Source organism: Papio anubis, chromosome X, assembly GCF_008728515.1.
Source record: "Papio anubis isolate 15944 chromosome X, Panubis1.0, whole genome shotgun sequence".
Lineage (NCBI taxonomy): Eukaryota > Metazoa > Chordata > Mammalia > Primates > Cercopithecidae > Papio > Papio anubis.
This window is the reverse complement of record NC_044996.1, coordinates 67,675,052-67,692,838: the sequence shown is the minus strand read 5'-3', so window position 1 is coordinate 67,692,838 and position 17,787 is coordinate 67,675,052. Positions and strand designations below refer to the sequence as shown.

The 17,787-nt window shown below is 39.7% G+C and overlaps 1 protein-coding gene across 2 annotated transcripts in view; it reads left to right on the top strand.

Moving 5' to 3' along the window:
* SATL1 (spermidine/spermine N1-acetyl transferase like 1) overlaps positions 1 to 17,787 on the top strand; it is a 35,843-nt gene that overhangs the window by 17,518 nt on the left and 538 nt on the right. The window contains exons 5-6 of one of the 2 annotated variants that reach the window (XR_004180547.1): positions 8,866 to 8,940; positions 17,439 to 17,458. Coding sequence is in view for 1 of the 2 variants with exons in the window: in XM_009197867.4 (XP_009196131.2) it covers positions 17,439 to 17,479 (41 nt within the window). In the remaining variant the exon portion in view is untranslated. Of the gene's footprint in view, positions 1 to 8,865; positions 8,941 to 17,438; positions 17,480 to 17,787 lie in introns of those variants that run through there. The other variant, XM_009197867.4, reaches the window with a different exon arrangement.

Genomic DNA, 17,787 nt, shown 5'->3' with positions numbered 1-17,787 from the left:
TATGTGAGAAACTGCTTTGTGATGTGTGAATTCATGTTGCAGTGTTAAACCTTTCTTTAAATTCAGCAGTTTGGAAACACTGTGTTTTTAGAATCTGCACAGGGATATTTGGGATCTCATTGTTGCCTGTGGTGAAAACATAAACATGCTCAGATGCAAATAATATAGAAGCTTTCTGAAAAAAAGCTTTGGAATGTGTGCATTCATCTCACAGAGTTATTACTTTATTTGGATTCAGAAGTTTGGAAATACATTTTTTGTTCATTCTACCAATAGACATTTGGGAGCTCATTGAGCCCATTGCAGAAAAACCTAATATCCCAGGGTAAAAACTAGAAGGAAGCTCTCTGAAGAACTGCTTTATGATATGTGCATTGATCTAGTGGAGTTATACCTTTCTTTTCATTCAACCATTTGGAAGCACTGTTTTTGTAGAATCTGTGAAGGAATATCAGGGAGCACATTGAGGTCTATGGTGATAAAGGAAATATCTTCAGATAAAATGTGGGAGATAGCTTTCTGAAAAACTGATTTGTGATGCATGCATTCAACTCACAGTGTTACAACTTTCTTTCTATTCAGTAGTTTGGAAATCCCATTTTAGTCCAATCTGCATATGGACTTTTGGGAGCTCATTGAGGCCATTGGAGAAAAAGTGGATATCCCAAGATAAAAACTAGAAAGAAGCTATCTGAGAAACTGCTTTGTGATGTGTGCATTCATCTCACAGGGTTACACCCTTCTTTTCATTCAACTGTTTAGAAGCACTGTTTTTGTGGAATCTGTGAAGGGATATTTGGGAGTGCATTGAGGCCTATGGTTAAAAAATTAAATATCTTCACATAAAAACTACAAGGAAGCTTTCTGAAAATTGTTTTATGATGTATGCCTTCATATCACAGAATTAAACCTTTCTTTATATTCAGTAGATTGGAAAACCCGGTTTTTTTTCCCTTCTGCTGTCAGGAGAATCCTTCCCCAATTGTCAACTTGGATTCTTTTCTATTTCCTTAAACGTCTGCTGGTCTGAGACACAAAGGGAAAGAGTACAAGAGACAGAAATTTTAAAGTTGGGAGTCTGGGGAAGACATCACATGTTGGCAGGCTCTGTGATGCCCCTTAGCTGTATAACCATCAAGTTTTTATTAGCAATTTTCACAAGGGCACGGAGTGTAAAAATATGGTGTGGGTCACAGAGATCACATGCTTCCAAAGTTAAAAAATATCACATAGCAAATAAAGGCAGGGTAAGATCACAGGACTACAGGACTGGGTGAAATTGAAATTGCTAATGAAGTTTCGGGCATGCATTGTCATGGACAACATCTTATCAGGAGACAGGGTTTGAGAGTAGACAATGAGTCTGACCAAAATTTATTAGACAGAAATTTCCTTGTCCTAATAAGCCTGGGATCACTACAGGAGCCCTTGGCTTATTTCATCCCTTTGTTTTCAACTGGAAAAGGCAACCACCCCCAAAGTGACCATTTTAGAGGCCAACCCTCAGGGGCACCTTCTCTTTCTCAGGCATGTTCCTTGCTGATAAAAATAAGTCAGCAATATTTCTCCTGTTTACTTGAAAGAAGAGAAATATGGCTCTGTTCTGCCTGGCTCACTGGCAGTCAGATTTAAAGGTTATCTCCCTTGTTCCCAGAACATTGCTGTTATCCTGTTCTTTTTTCAAGGTGTCCAGATTTCATATTGTTCACACACACATGCTGGTCAAACAATATGTGCAGTTAATGCAATCATCACAGGGTCCTGAGGCGAAATATATCCCCCTCAGCTTATGAAAATGATGGGATTAAGAGTTTAAATTAAAGACAGGCATAGGAAATCACAAGTCTATTGATTGGGGAAGTGATAAGTGTCCATGAAATTTTTATAATTTATATTCATAAATTGTAGTAAAGACAGGGGTAAGAAATTATAAAAATATTAATTTGAGGAACAAATAAATGTCCATGAAATCTTCACAATTTATGTTCTTCTGCCATGCCTTCTACCAGTCCCTATGTTTAGGGACCCTGGCTTCCCACAACATTCTGCATGTGGACATTTTGGAGCTTGTTAGGACAAACGTATTTTTCTTCAGAATAAAACTAGACAGAAACATTATGAGAAACTGCTTTGTGATGTGTACATTCATCTCACAGTGTTAAACGTTTCTTCGATTCAGCAGTTAGGAAACACTGCTTTGGCCCATTCTGCAAAAGGACATGGAGGTCAATGAGGCCAATGACAAAAAAGTGAATATCCTAGGATAAACAATAGGGAGGAAGCCATCTGAGAAACTACATTGTGATGGGTGCAGTAATCTCACAGAATCAAACCCTTATTTTCATTCAACAAGATGGAAACACTGTGTTATTAGAATCTGTAAAGGGATATTTGGGAGCATATTGAGGTCTACGGTAAATAAGAAACCATCTTCAGATAAAAACAAGAAAGAAGTTTTCTGAGTAACTGTTTTGGGATGTGAGCATTCATCTCCTAGAGTTAAACTTTCTTTCAGTTCAGAAGTTTAGAAACATTGTTTTTGTAGAAACTGCAAAGGGATATTTGGGAGTGCATTGTAGCCTATGGTGATAAAGAAAGCAGCTTCAGATAGAAACTAGAAAGAAGTTTTCTGAAAAACTGCATTGTGATATGTGTATTCATCTCACAGAGTTAAACCTTTCTTTCAATTCAACAGTTTGGAAACACTGGTTTTGCCCATTCTGCCAATGGACATTCGGGAGCTCTTTGAGGCCAAGAGCAAAAAGGTGAATATCCCAAGATAAAATCTGGAAGGAAAGTATGTGAGAAACCACTTTGGTGTGTGTGAATTCATCATGCAGAGTTAAACCCTTCTATTCATACAACAGTTTTGAAACACTGTTTTTGTAGAATCTACACAGGGATATTTGGGATCACATTGTGACCTGTGGTGAAAAAGGAAACATCTTCCAGTGGAAATAAGAAAGAAGGTTTCTGAGAAACTGCTTTGTGATGTGTACATTCATCTCACAGATTGTTAACTTTCTTTCTATGCAGTAGTTTGTAAACACCTTTTTGTAAATTCTGTGAAAGAACATTTGGGAGCTCATTGAGGCCTTTGGAGAAAATGCAAATATCCGAGGGTAAAAGCTAGAAGGAAGTCATCTGAGAAACTACTTTGTGATGTGTGCATTCATTTCACAGAGTTACACCTTTCCTTTCATTCAGTGGTTTGGAAGCACTGTTTTTGTAAAATCTGCAAAGGGACATTTGTGAGCGCATTGAGGCCTATGGTGAAAAAGGAAATATCTTCAGATAAAAACTAGAAAGAAGCTTTCTGAAAAACTGCTTTGTGATGTGTGCATTCATCTCACAGAGTTAAATCTTTCCTTCTAAACAGAAGATTGGAAACCTTCTTTTTGTTCATTCTGCAAATGGACATTTGGGAGCCCGTTAGGACAAAGGCAAAAAAGGAAATATACCATGAAAAAAACCAGAAGGATGCTATCTAAGACACCATTCTGTGATGTGTGTATTCAACTCGCAGTTACACTTTTCTTTTCATTCAGCAGCTTTTAAACTCTGTTTTTGTAGAATCTGCAAAGATATATTTGGAAGGGCATTGAGGCCTATGGTTAAAAAGCAAACTTCTTTAGATAAAAACTAGAAAGAAGCATTCTGAGAAACTTCTTTGTGATGTGTGCTTTCATCTCACAGTGTTAAACCTTTCCTTTGATTCAGCAGTTAGGAAACACTGTTTTGGTCCACTTTGCTAATGGACATTTTGAAGGTCATTGAGGCCAATGGTGAAAAAGCAAATATCCCAAGATAAACAGTAGAAGGAATCCATCTGAGAAATCGCTTTGTGATGTGTACATGCATCTCACAGAGTTAAACACTGTTTGTAGAATCTGCGAAGTGATATTTGGGAACGCATTGAGGTCTATGGTGACAAAGAAAACATCTTCAGATAGAAATTAGAAAGAAGCTTTCTGAGAAACTGCTTTGTGATATGTGTATTTATGTCACAGAGTTAAATCAATCTTTCATTTCAACAGTTTTGAAAAACTGTTTTGGTCCATTTTGCCAATGAACATTTGGTGGCTCTTTGAGGCCAAAAATGAAAAAGTGAATTTCCCAGGATAAAATTGAGGAGGAAGATATCTGAGAAACCACTTTGTAATGTGTGAAGTCATCTTCCAGAGGTAAATCTTTCTTTTCATTCAGCTTATTGGAAACATTGTTTTTGTAGAATCTGCACAGGGATATTTGGGATCTCATAGTGGCCTATTGTGAAAAAGGAAACATCTTCAGATAAAAAGAAGAAACAAACTTTCTGAGAAACTGCTTTGTGACATGAGCATTCATCTCACACAGTTATAACTTTCTTTCTATTCAGCGTTTGGAAATACCATTTTTGTCCATTCTGTCAATGGACATTTGGGAACTGCTGGAGGACATTGGAGAAAAAGGGAATAGTCCAGTGAAAAAACTATAAGGAAGCTATCTGAGAAACTGTTTTGTGATGTGTGCATTCATCTCACAGAGTTACACCTTTCCTTTCTTTCAGCCATTTGGAAGCACAATTTTTGTAGAATCTGCAAAGGGATATTTGGGAGTGCATTGAGGTCTATGGTAAAAAAGGAAATATCTTCAGATAAAAACTAGAAAGAAGCTTTCTGAGAAACTGCTTTGTGATGTGTGCATACATCTCACAGAGTTAAAACTTTCTTTTTATTCAGCAGTTTGGAAACACTCTTTTTGTCCATTCTGCAAATAGACGTTTGGAAACTCGCAAGGACAAAGGTGAAAAATGGAATATCCCATGATAAAAACTAGAAGGAAGCTATCTAAGACACCATTTTGTGATGTGTGTATTCAACTCCCAGAGGTAAAATTTTCTTTTCATTCAGCAGCTTTAAACACTGTTTTTTATAGAATCTGTAAGGAGATATTTGGAAGTGTATTGAGGCCTGCTGCTAAAAAGCAAACTTCTTTAGAAAAAAAAATAGAAAGAAGCATTCTGAGAAACTTCTTTGTGATGTGTACATTCATATCGCAGGGTTAAATATTTCCTTTGAATCAGCAGTTAGGAAACACTATTTTGGTCCATTCTGTGAACGGACATTTGGAAGCTGATTGAGGTCAATGGTAAAAAAGGAAATATCCCAGGATCAACACAGAATTAGGCCATTTGAGAAATTGCTTTATGATGGCAGAGTTTGTCTTGCAGAGTTAAAACTTTATTTTCATTCAACAGGTTGGAAATACTGTGTTTGTAGAATCTGCAAAGTGATATTCTGAAGTTCATTGAGGTCTATGTAAAAAGGAAACATATTCAAATAAAAACAGGAAAGAAGTTCTCTGAGAAACTGCTTTGGGATTTGTATATTCATCTCCTAGAGTGAAACCTTTCTTTGGATTCAGCAGTTTGGAAACACTGTTTATGTAGAAACTGCGAAAGGATATATGGGAGCACATTGAGGCTTATGGTGATAAAGAAAACACCTTCAGTTAGAAACAAGAAAGAAGCTTTCTAAGAAACTGCTTTGTGAAATGTGTATTCATCTTACAGAGTTAAGCCATTCTTTCAATTCAGCAATTTGGAAAGACTGTTTTTGTCCATTCTGCCAATGGACATTTGGGAGCTCTTTGAGGCCAAAAGTGAAAAGCAAATATCCCAGGATAAAATCTAGAAGAAACTTATGCGAGAAACCACCTTCTGATGTGTGAATTAATAGCATAGAGTTAAGCCTCTTTTTTCATTCAGCAGTTTGGAAACACTGTTTTTGAAGAATATGCACAGGGATATTTGGGATTGCATTGTGGCCTGTGGTGAAAAAGGAAACAAATTCCGATAAAAAGAATAAAGAAGCTTTCTGAGAGACTTCTTTGTGATGTATGCATTGATCTCACAGAATTATAACTTTCTTTCTATTCAGCAGTTTGGAAACACTGTTTTCGTCCATTCTGTGAATTGACATTTGGGAACTCATTGTGGCAATTGGAGAAAAGTGAATATCCAAGAGTAAAAACTAGAAGGAAGCTCTCTTAGAAACTACTTTGTGATGTGTGCATTCACCTCACAGAGTTACATTTTTCTTTTCATTCAGCAGTTTGGAAGCACTGTTTCTATAGAATCTGTGAGGGGATATTTGGAGTGCATTGAGGCCTATGGTGAAAAAGGAAATATCTTCAGATAAAAGCTAGAAGGAAGCTTTCTGAAAAACTGCTTTGGGATGTGTGCATTCACCTCATAAAATTAAACCTTTCTATATATTCAGCAGATTGGAAACCCCTTTTTTGTCCATTCTGCTATCGGGAGAACCCACCCCAGATAGTCAACATGGATTCTTTCCTATTTCATTAAGCATTGGCTGGTTGGAGAAATAAAAAGAAAGAGTACAAGAGAGAGAAATGTTAAAGGTGGATGTCCAGGGGAGACAACATGTCGGCAGGTTCCATGATGCCCCTGAGTCGTATAACCAGCAAGTTTTTATTAGCGATAGTCAAAAGGGGAGGGAGTGTATGAATAGTGTGTGGGTTACAGAGATCATAGGCTTCACAGGGAAATAAAATATCACAAAGGAAATGGAAGCAGGGCAAGATCAAAGGACCACAGGACAGGGTGAAATTAAAATTGCTGATGAATTTTTGGGCATGCATTGTCATTTACAACATTTTATCAGGAGACACGGTTTGAGAGCAGACAACCAATCTGACCAAAATTTATTTGGTGGGAATTTCCTCGTCCTAATAAACTTGGGAGCACTATGGGAGAATAGGGCCTATTTCATCCCTTTCTCTTTGACCGTAAAAGACAGCCACCCACAAAGCGGCCATTTTAGAGGCCTAACCTTAGGGGAGCATTCTCTTTCTCAGAGATTTTCCTTGCTGAGAAAAGGAATTCAGTGATATTTCTCCAATTTGCTTTTGAAATAAGAGAAATATGAATCTGTTCTTCCTGGCTCAGTGGCATTCAGAGTTTAATGCTATCTCCCTTGTTCCCTGAGCATTGCTGTTATCATGTTCTTTTTTCAAGATGCCCAGATTTTATATTGTTCAAACACACATGCTCTTGAAACAATTTGTGCAGTTAATACAATCACCACAGGGTTCTCCTCAGCTTATGAAGATGATGGGATTAAGAGATTGAAGTAAAGACAGGCATAGGAAATCACAAGGGTGTTGATTGGAGAAGTGCTAAGTGTCCATGGTATCTTCATAATATATGTTCACAGATTGCAGTGAAGACAGGTGTAAGAAATTATAAAATACTAATTTGAGGAACTAATAAATGTCCATGAAATCTTCACAATTTATGTTCTTCTTCCATGGCTTCAGCTGGTCCCTCCATTTGGGGTTCATGGCTTCCCGCAATATCTCTCCCTTTCTTTATATATAAAAGTACCATGGCGATGAAGGCTTGTTCTTCCTCTCGATTTTGACGCAGATTCTTTGACTGGTCCAGCACACTAAAAACAAGCCAATTGAACAGAAGAACATAATTCCAAAATGTACTACAGTGGAGCCCCTAGTAGACTTACTCCAAGTCATGGGGTTTAATCCATAAAGATTTTCTGGCACCTGATCTAACACATCAGCTCCAGGTACAATGTATAAGTGAGCTTGAGAGGTTTCAAAAATGTGTTTCTTTAATTTAGTTATGTCCAATGATAAATTATCTTCCCTACCCAGAAGGTGTCCTTTGACCATTTCCCATGAATGATCAGTCTTGTTATAGGAATACGGGGTGCTACAGAAATCAGAAGTATTCCAGTCTCACTGCATTTGCATGCAATGTTCGAGACTCACTACTGACCTCCGAGCCAAATAACAGGCCATCTTAAATCAATAATTTGACTAGCCAATTTTTTATCAATGCCTTGTTGAGAATTTCACATTTGGGTGGAACTGGCTTGCCAATCATTAACAAAATAAGTCGTTTGAATAGATTGATGGAACTCCATTCCGGCAGTGGTGGTCATTGCAGTGACAGTAATTAGGCCCATGATCAGAGCAATTAAAGTGAAAGAAAATTGCTTACATCTCTTTAGAATTCACTGTAACACTTCAATAATTAAATGTATTGAGGAGGAGGATTTCCAAACTCTGGGCAAAGTTACTGGAATCCAGATTCCTTTTCGTGCTTGAACCTACATTACATTTTTCCTGGATTCAAACAGGGAGTTAATACAAGTGTATAAATGACAATTAATGCATTGGACAGTTTGATTGTTCATCCAAATTTTGATATTTCCCATTAACAACATGTAAGAAGGTTTAACACAACTCTGTATGGGAACAGTCAGGTTGGAGGTAAGTAAAGCAGAATGCCTGAATCTACGTTGATACTGAGAGATAGGGGTGGTAGTGGGGACAACAGATGGAATAGTTTTCTCTTTCCATACTCACAGTTTGGACATGGCAATAGCCAATTTCCAAAGTTCTGGGTGTTCTGGGCTCAGAATGGGGAGTATCATAAGAGGCCTCAGAGGCAGTAATGCCTTTATCTTTCCATTTTAAAAGAAATAATGAGGTGAACCTCCTATGCAAAGTAGAATGATGATTCTTGTTCTCCCAATAAGAAATAAAATAAGTAGCCTCCAGGCATTCCTTTCCGCCAGAGGAGCAATTGTTTTTTAAATAGCCCTTGGGTGCCCAGTCTATTACTAAAACATATGAGTCATTTTTTAATATGACTGCATGTGAGTTAACAGTCTTCCCAAATTAAAGTTTTAGATGGGCCCTCAACATTTTTAGGGCATGGTTTTCCTGCAGATTTATATTGAAAGTATGGGATATCTCCCATTACTCCCCCTTTCATTTGTTTTAAAGTAGAAAGGGAGAGGCCAGAGATCAAATGTCCCGGTTCCTCTGTAACAGATCTCTCCGGAAGATAAGCAGCCCAGACTTGAGTTTCTAGATGGATACAACCAGGTGCATGTCCGAGGCACAGAGGTGGGTATTTATAACCCATGATAACATTAAATGCAGTGCCTTCTTCTCCTAGTTGAGCAGGGCAATGGTCATCTGTAGCTCCAGGCATCCACACACTATTGTTAGTGTAGATTTCTGCAGAAGCATCAATCCAGGTGAGAGGTCGAATAAATGGAGGAAAAGGCTCATAAGTCCAGTAAGAATAATTTTGTGTAGCAGGTAAATCAGTGTGAGAGGAAACTGGTGAGACAGAAAGTATAAGGAGGAGAATCATTAAATAAAACCTAGTGTAAGTGAGATTGAGGGCTGAAGGAGGAAGAGAACAGAGGGATGTTATTTTCAGGCTAATAGAAATGGTGAGATTTTTAGGTTTGTAAGGAGAAAAAGAAAGGTAACCAGGAGAAGTGGGATTAGTTAGATGGGTCTCCATTGCCATCAGGGAGGACTGAATCAGACCCATTGTGATTTGGTGTGCCTGCTTCTGAGGAGTTGGCACAGATCTCACCACGTCTGAGGGCGGTCTCTGACATGGACGTCTTTTCCATGTGGTTTTCGTTGTCAGTATTCACCCGAAGCTTGAGTCTCCTGGTGGGTACCCAGACAGGGGATTGATGATCTCCTGGTGAAACACAAGTATATCCTCTTCCCCACATTATAATTGTGCCAGGTTCCCAGGTATTAATTTGGGAGTTTTTCCATAACACTGGTTTGCCTTCGTTTAGGGAGAATTTTTTGCCTGTATAATGGCATTCGGCTGCAGTTAGATTATTATCTTTAGGAACATTTAAAAAATGTAAACAATGCCAAATATAATTGGGAGTGGGGGGTGGTTAAATCATGTTTTTGCTGTTCAGACTCTTTGGACAATTGGGTTTTTAATGTGTGATTGGCCCGTTCTGCCACAGCCTGTCCCTGAGGATTGTAAGGGATTCCAGTAATATGGGAAATCCCCGCTGTTGCATAAATAAATCAAAAGCCTTACTAACATATCCGGGGGTGTTGTCTGTCTTTATTTGATATGGAAGCCCCATAACTGCAAAGCAAGAATACAGATGTTTTTTAACATGGGCCGTGCCTTCCCCTGTTTGGCAAGTAGCCCAGATAAAACCTGAGAAGGTATCTACAGAAACATGTACATATGACAGTCTGCCAAAGGAGCTAACATGAGTTACATCCATTTGCCGTAAAGCATTAGGAGTTAGGCCTCTGGGATTAACGCCAGGTTCCTGATTTGGAAGTATAAAAACTTGGCACTGAGGACAGCTGTGAACAATAAACTAAGCCTGTTTCCAGGTAAGAGCAAATTTATCTTTTAATCCAGCAGCACTGACATGAGTGAGATTATGGAACTCCTGAGCTTTTTGGGTTGCAAAAGATCAGTCGACCTTATGGTTACCGGCAGACATGGGTCCTGGTAAAGTGGTATGAGATCTAACATGTGTAATATAGAAAGGGTGTCTAGTTGGCGAAACACCTGTTGTAACCTTGAAAATAAAGAAGCCAATTCAGAATTATCAATATGTTTGATAGTAGCAGTTTCTATATTTTTAGTGGCATGTACAACATAAGCAGAATCAGAGAAAATATTTAAAGGTTTGGGGAAATCCTGTAAGGCAGTAATCACAGCAATTAACTCTGCCTTTTGAGCAGAGGTATAAGAGGTAGAAATAAGCTTGTCTGTAGGGCCTACATGACCAGCATTGCCATTACTGGAGCCATCAGTGAACACTGTAACGGCCTCAAGAATGAGCTGATCTTCGGTTAATCGAGGGACCACCCAAGACATCATCTTTATAAAATCAAACAATTTGTTCTTTGGATAATGATTGTCAACGCCAATGAAATCAGTCAAGTGAATTTGCCACAGTACGGAATGTTGAAAGGCGGTTTGAACTTCGAGTCAATTTAAAGGAACTACAATTAAATTCACATCAAATCCAGAAATTTGAAGTATTCTACACCGAGCCTGTCCAATTAATATGGCTATTTGGTCCAGATAAACAGACAAAGTTTTTGACACAGAATGAGGAAGAAAACACCACTCCACTAAATCATTATGTTGAACTATTAGTCCAGTAGGGGAGTGTAATGAAGCAAAAACCAGAAGTTGAAAAGGCTGAAACGGCTGTACTCTAGATAACTGGGCGGTCTGGTTTCTTTCCTCTACGAATTCCAGTTCTAGTAAAGCCTCAGGGGTCTAAGTCCTGGGACTGCGGAGACCGGAATCTCCCCGCAGTGTAGAAAACAAGTTAGACAGCGCATAGGTCGGAATACCTAAAGCAGGTCTTAAATAATTAATGTTACCCAAAAGTTTTTGGAAGTCATTTAATGTTTTCAAAGAATCTCTCCTAATTTGAACTTTTTGAGGTTGAATATGTTGTTTATCGACCACCATTCCTAAACATTGAACAGGAGTGGTCTGTTGAATTTTATCCTGAGCGATGTGTAACCCAGCCTCTGTAACATGGCGGCTCGAAATTTTGTAACAGTCAATTAATTATGTCTCAGTGGGGGCAGCAATTAAAATATCATCAATAAAATGAAGAATACAGGCCTGGGGAAATTGGGCTTGAGCTGGTGAAAGCACTTGTCCAACATAAACCTGGGAGATTGTAGGGCTAGTCAGCATTGAGAAAGCACTGAGGAAGTACTTTCCATTTGATAATGAGCTGCAGCCTCCTGATTATTGATAGATGGTACAGTAAAAGCAAATTTTTCACAATCCGATTTATGTAAAGCAATATAAAAAAAATCTTTAAGATCAATAACTATGAGAAGCCAATTTTTAGGTATTAAAGCAGGAGCAGGCATGCCGGGTTGGACAGTACCCATAGGTTTAATTACGGCATTATAATGGCTCTTAAATCGGTTACCATCCGCCACTTGCCTGATTTCTTTTTTTACTAGAAACACAGGAGAATTCCAGGGGGAAAGAGAAGGTTCCACATTTCCAAGTTGTAACTGTTCAGAAACCAATTGAGTTAAAGCCTCCAGTTTTTCTTTAGAAAGCAGCCACTGCTGAACCCAAACGGGTGTGTCAGATTTCCATTGGAAAGGGATAGGATCAGGAGGCGTGGCAGCTGCCGCCAGTAAAAAGGATAACCTAAACCAGCCCTGTTTTCTTTTATAGTAACTGGGAGGGGTTTAGTAATCCCTTCATGCTTTGGACTGAGACCGAGCCCAGGAACAAACCCCATGTTTTCCATCATATGCTGACTGGGAGCACTGTAAGAGTTATGTGGAACATTAATTTCAGCCCCCCATTGTGCCAGTAAATCTCTACCCCCAAAATTAATGGGAATTGGCGTGATATAAGGCTGCATTGTACCCTTTTGACCATCAGGGCCAGTATAAGGCAAGACAAATGTGTTGTCATCAACTTCTTCAGCTTTTCCAACACCTATTTGTCCCATGTTAGCGGGATGTTTAAGCCAGGAGGAAGGCCATAAACTAGAGGAAATAACAGAAACATCAGCTCCAGTATCTACTAGGCCCTCAAACTTTCTTCCTTGAACGTGTACGGTGCAGGTGGGCTGTTGTTTAGAAATTACATTAATCCAATAAGTGGCCTTTTCACTGCCAGAGCCCATCCCAGGGCTACGTGTCTTATCTCCTTTGTTTAAAATGGTATTAGGTAGTAAAAGCAATTGAGCAATTGACTCACCATCCGGAATGGAAACAGGAACCTTGGCAGACACAATTAATTTAATCTCATCAACAGAATCAGAATTAATGAGACCAGTATAAATGATGATACCTTTAGCAGAGGTGGATGCCCTACCTAACACCAGACCCACCGAACCTTGAGGTAAAGGGCCAGTGACCCCCGTGGGGACAATTAAAGGCAAAGAGTTAGGTAGTAAATTTAGAGGAATAGTACTACAGAGATCGACCACCCCGCCCCCTACTGCAGAGGTGGACAAGCATTGTACTGAGACAGGAGAGGCTGGGACCCATTTGGTTTGGCTGTAGGTAAATTTGTTTGTGCTGAGGGTTGCATTGGGACCACCTGAAGCAGAAAAGCAACATTGGTCTGAGTCTGAAGCGTCTCATTTGATATTGGGGCCTGGGACTGGCCCCGCTCCCTGTTTCCCTGGTGTTGTGGCAGGGGATTTCCATCTACATCATCTTTAGAGTGGCAATTACTGGCCCAATGTTTACCTTTGTGATAACGTGGGCAAACAGTAGCAGCAGCATTTGGTCGTGTTTGTTGAGCTGGCTTGGCTGCTTTTAAGTTTTTAACAGTGCAATTTTTTCGAGTATGACCAAGTTGACTGCAATTATAGCAGGCTCCAAGAAAAGAATTAGTGGGACCAGTTTGGTTGGTGTCCTTCATGCCCGTGCCCACAGAATAGCTTTGTGGGTGTCTGATCCAATGCCTTCACAAGCTTTAATATATGCAGGCAACACCTCGTGATCAGGTAAATTTTGTTGTTGGACAGAATGCATGGCCATTTTACACTCATGGTTTGCATTTTCAAAAGCTAACATACAAAGGAGAATACCTTGAGCATGCTCATCAAAGACAGATTTTTCAAAAGCATCTTGTAATTTAGCTAAAAAATCAGGGTATAATTCAGAGTGACCTTGTTTAACCATGGTAAAAGAAACAGGAGCTTGGTCTGGAGCAGGTAATTTATCCCAAGCTCTCATACACACCTTTGTTACTTGTTCTGTGGTAAGAGCATCAAAGTTTAATTGGGCATAAGAATCAGAGAAACTATCAGAGCCTGTGAGCTGAGCCTGAGTAACTAGTTCAATTTAGTTCAATTTAGCTGAGCCTGCAAACGAGCCTCTTCTGACCACCAAGTACAAAATTGTAAATGCTGAGATGGGGTCAGAACAGCTTTTGCCAGTCTAAAGGAAGCAAAGTGACCTCTGTACAAAAAGTGTGTAATACCATTTTAACATAAGGAGAAGTAGGACCATACTGAGTACAAGCATCCTTAAATTCTTTTAAAAAGGTAAGATTAAGAGGTACATAATGACGCATTTGTACCCCTTGGAAGTTAGGTGGGTCTAAGGAAGGAGACCACTATTACTCATGCTGCCCTCCTCCCCCCAACCTTGCCTAGTTCACAAGACAGGAGTAAAGAGAGAGAGAAACAAAAGTAAGATAAATAGCCAGACAACCTTGGCACCACCACCCGGCCCTAGGAGCTAAACAAAGTAATAATAATATCAACCCCTGGCCTAAACTACTTGTGTTATCTGTAAATTCCAGACACTGTATGAAAAAAGGATTATAAAACTTTTTGTTCTGTTAGCTGATGCATGTAGCCCCCAGTCACGTTTCCCACGCTTGCTCGATTTATCATGACCCTTTCACATGGACCCCTTAAAGTTGTAAGCCTTTAAAAAGGCCAAATATCTCTTTCTCGGGGGGCTCGGCTCTTAAGACGCGAGTCTGCCGACGCTCCCGGCCCAATAAAAAACCTCTTCCTTCTTTAATCCAGTGTCCGAGGAGTTTTGTCTGCGGCTCGTCCTGCTACAGGTCTAGAGCGATCGGATAAGTCCACGCGTCTAATCCACTTGTTTCTTTGTTTTGGCGTAACAAGCGTTGCATTGAAGTTTCAAGAGTAGGCATCTGAGATGGAGTTGGCATACAAGTGACAGAAAAAGCATGTGTAGATAAGGGGAAATGAGGGTGAGAGGGTTGGACTGGAATGAGTGTGAGAAAAGGGCATTGGGGAGCAGAAGGAGCAGAAGTATACTGGTGATTACTGGCGTTCATGTGTGAAGAAGGGTACAAGGAAGCAGGCTGAGTGGATGGCAAAGCGACCAGTTGAGGAACCAAAACGACAGGAGGGTGAGGGGCTGAAGTGGACAGGGGAGGGCCTGCAGAATTATAGGTAAGTTGTAGTTTGGTCCCAGAGCCATTAGGTGACTCCAGAGATTTGAAAAGAGAAGAATTAGCATATATATGGTCCTGGGCTGTATGAGTCGGGGCGCAGGAGCTACAAGTACTGGCTCTTCATGAAAAGAAAAGATCGTCGGGGGTGACTGTAATCCAAAGTCACTGGAGTTAGACATTGAATTCTCAACATCGTCAGGTGGGGGAGGAGTAGACAAAGGGAGAGGCTGATCAGATAATGAAGGCTGTGCGGGAGAGGAAGGTTGAGGAAGATGTGGAGGGTCGTCAGATTCAGAAAACTGTGGTAACTGTAGGGGGTCACGAGATTGGCATGTCATCAGGACAGCATGTACCAAGGCCCAATCACCCCAAACAGTGACAGGAACACAATTTCCTGTGGAGACCAGTTCCCAGAATGTTGCACCAACACAATCCCATATTTCTACATCTAAGGTTCCTTTTTCAGGAAACCAAGGACAGTATTCTTCCACTGCCCTGACTAGAGTGACTATATTTTCCATAGGCACTCGAACACCGCCCTGTTTTAATAAGAGTTTAATATAGCAGAGATAAACATGATGTTTAGACTCCACATGACCCACAGTTAACCCGGACCATATACAGACTACTCACCAGTCGTCAGGGAGTTGAACATACATATCTGTGGACCAAATTGATGACGTTTCTCCGCACCTACCAAAGGGACTCGGGTTCCCACATGCACTTGGGAAAAAAGAAAGACCACGTGGGTGCCAGATATCTGGGGAAATTCAGCCCCCAATATTTCACGTGGGTCCTTTTCTATTTTCCCTAAGTGTTGGCTGGTCTGAGAAATAAAGGGAAAGGGTACAAAAGAGAGAAATTTTAGAGGTGGGTGTCCGGGGGAGACATCACATGTAGGCAGGTTCTGTGATGCCCCGCAAGCCGCAAAACCAGCAAGTTTTTATTAATGATTTTCAAAAGGGGAAGGAGTGTACGAATAGGGTGTGGGTCACAGAGATCACATGCTTCACAAGGTAATAAAATATCACAAGGCAAATGGAGGCAGGGCGAGATCACAGGACCGGGGCAAAATTTAAATAGCTAATGAAGTTTCGGGCACGCATTGTCATTGATAACATCTTATCAGGAGACAGGGTTTGAGAGCAGACAACTGGTCTGACCAAAATTTATTAGACGAGAATTTCCTTGTCCTAATAGGCCTGGGAGCACTACAGGAGACCAGGGCTCATTTCATCCCTTATCTGCAACCATAAAAGACAGACGTTCCCAAAGCGGCCATTTCAGAGGCCTCCCCTTAGGAAAGCATTCTCTTTCTCAGGGATGTTCCTTGCTGAGAAAAAGAACTCAGCAATAGTTCTCCTATTTGCTTTTGAAATAAGAGAAATACGGCTCTGTTCCACCCGGCCCACAGGCAGCCAGACTTTAAGGTTATCTTCCTTGTTCTCTGAACATCACAGTTATCCTGTTCTTTTTTCAAGGTGCCCAGATTTCATATTGTTTAAACAATTTGTGCAGCTAACGCAATCATCACAGGGTCCTGAGGTGACATTCATCCTCAGCTTATGAAGATGATGGGATTAAGAGATTAAAGACAGGCATAGGAAATCACAAGAGTATTGACTGGGGAAGTGATAAGAGTCCATGAAATCTTCACAATTTATGTTCAGAGATTGCAATAAAGACAGGCATAAGAAATTATAAAAGTATTAATATGGGGAACTAATAAACATCCATGAAATCTTCACAATTTATGTTCTTCTGCCACAGCTTCAGCCGGTCCCTCCGTTCGGGATCCCTGACTTCCTGTAACGATACTTCTAAATACTTTAAAAATTAAAATGACATATTTTAAGGAGACAAGATTTTACTATACATATGGTGTTTTAGTTAATGTAACTTATTGCTACTTAATGAGTTTGATCACTATCCTAGATATTCTTTCATGCAGTGAACACTCAGTCACAGATTAGAAAAACATTTTATTACTTCCTCTCAAGGTCTGAATAAGCCAAGCTATCACATGGCTATATGTTTTTTTTTTTTTTTTAATTTTGTTTTTGAGACAGGGTTTTCTGTCACCCAGGCTAGAGAGCAGTGGTGTGATCACGTCTCATTGCAACCTCGACCTCCTACACTCAGGCAATCCTCCTACCTCAGCCTCCCAAGTAGCTGGGGCTACAGGCAGGTGCCACATCACTCAGCTAATTCTTTATGTTTTGTAGAAAGAGAGTCTGTGTTGCCCAGGCTGGTCTCGAACTCCTGGGCTCAAGTGATCCTCCTGCCCTGGTCTCCCAAAATGCTGGGATAAGAGGTGTGAGCCATTGTGCCTGGTCACACAGATATACTTTTATCTTTAAAAATGCTTTTACATTTTAGGTGGTTTTCAGTAAAAATAGGTAAGAAATACACCATTATAAGACAATAGTGGCAGAGACTCACTTCTTCATGGATCTTTAAAATAAACTCAAACTCTTCTCTGACCTTCTGTACTTCATTCCAATTAGGAAAAAGGGATATGAAAGCATTCATGAGTTGTGTTTCCACAAGCTATTAATAATATTAAAAAAAGATACAGAGTTTTAGATATTACTTATTTTAAACTAAAGCAAATGACTAGTTAAGTGAAATTTGCAGTTTTCATTTTGCATTGTCTATTTAAAAGGTCTAGGTATTGGAGCTGAAATGCTGAAGAGGCTAAGTCAGGTATGTATTACAGTTAGTACTGATATTCTATTCACTAACTTTTTCTTCAATAAATATTCACAGGGCATAAACTAAATCATTAATCTCACCATTTGAACATAACCCCAACATATACTTCAAATTTCTACCCAAATTAAAGTGGATTTTCAAATCAGATGATCATATACAGCATATGAGTTACAGTCAATTAAAATTGATTTATATATAATCCACAACCACACTATACACCCTTTTTGCTATCAAGTGAAAGTAAAGAGGGAGATTAGAAAGCATTTTTATTCAAAAAAACAGGCCCACAGTATAATATT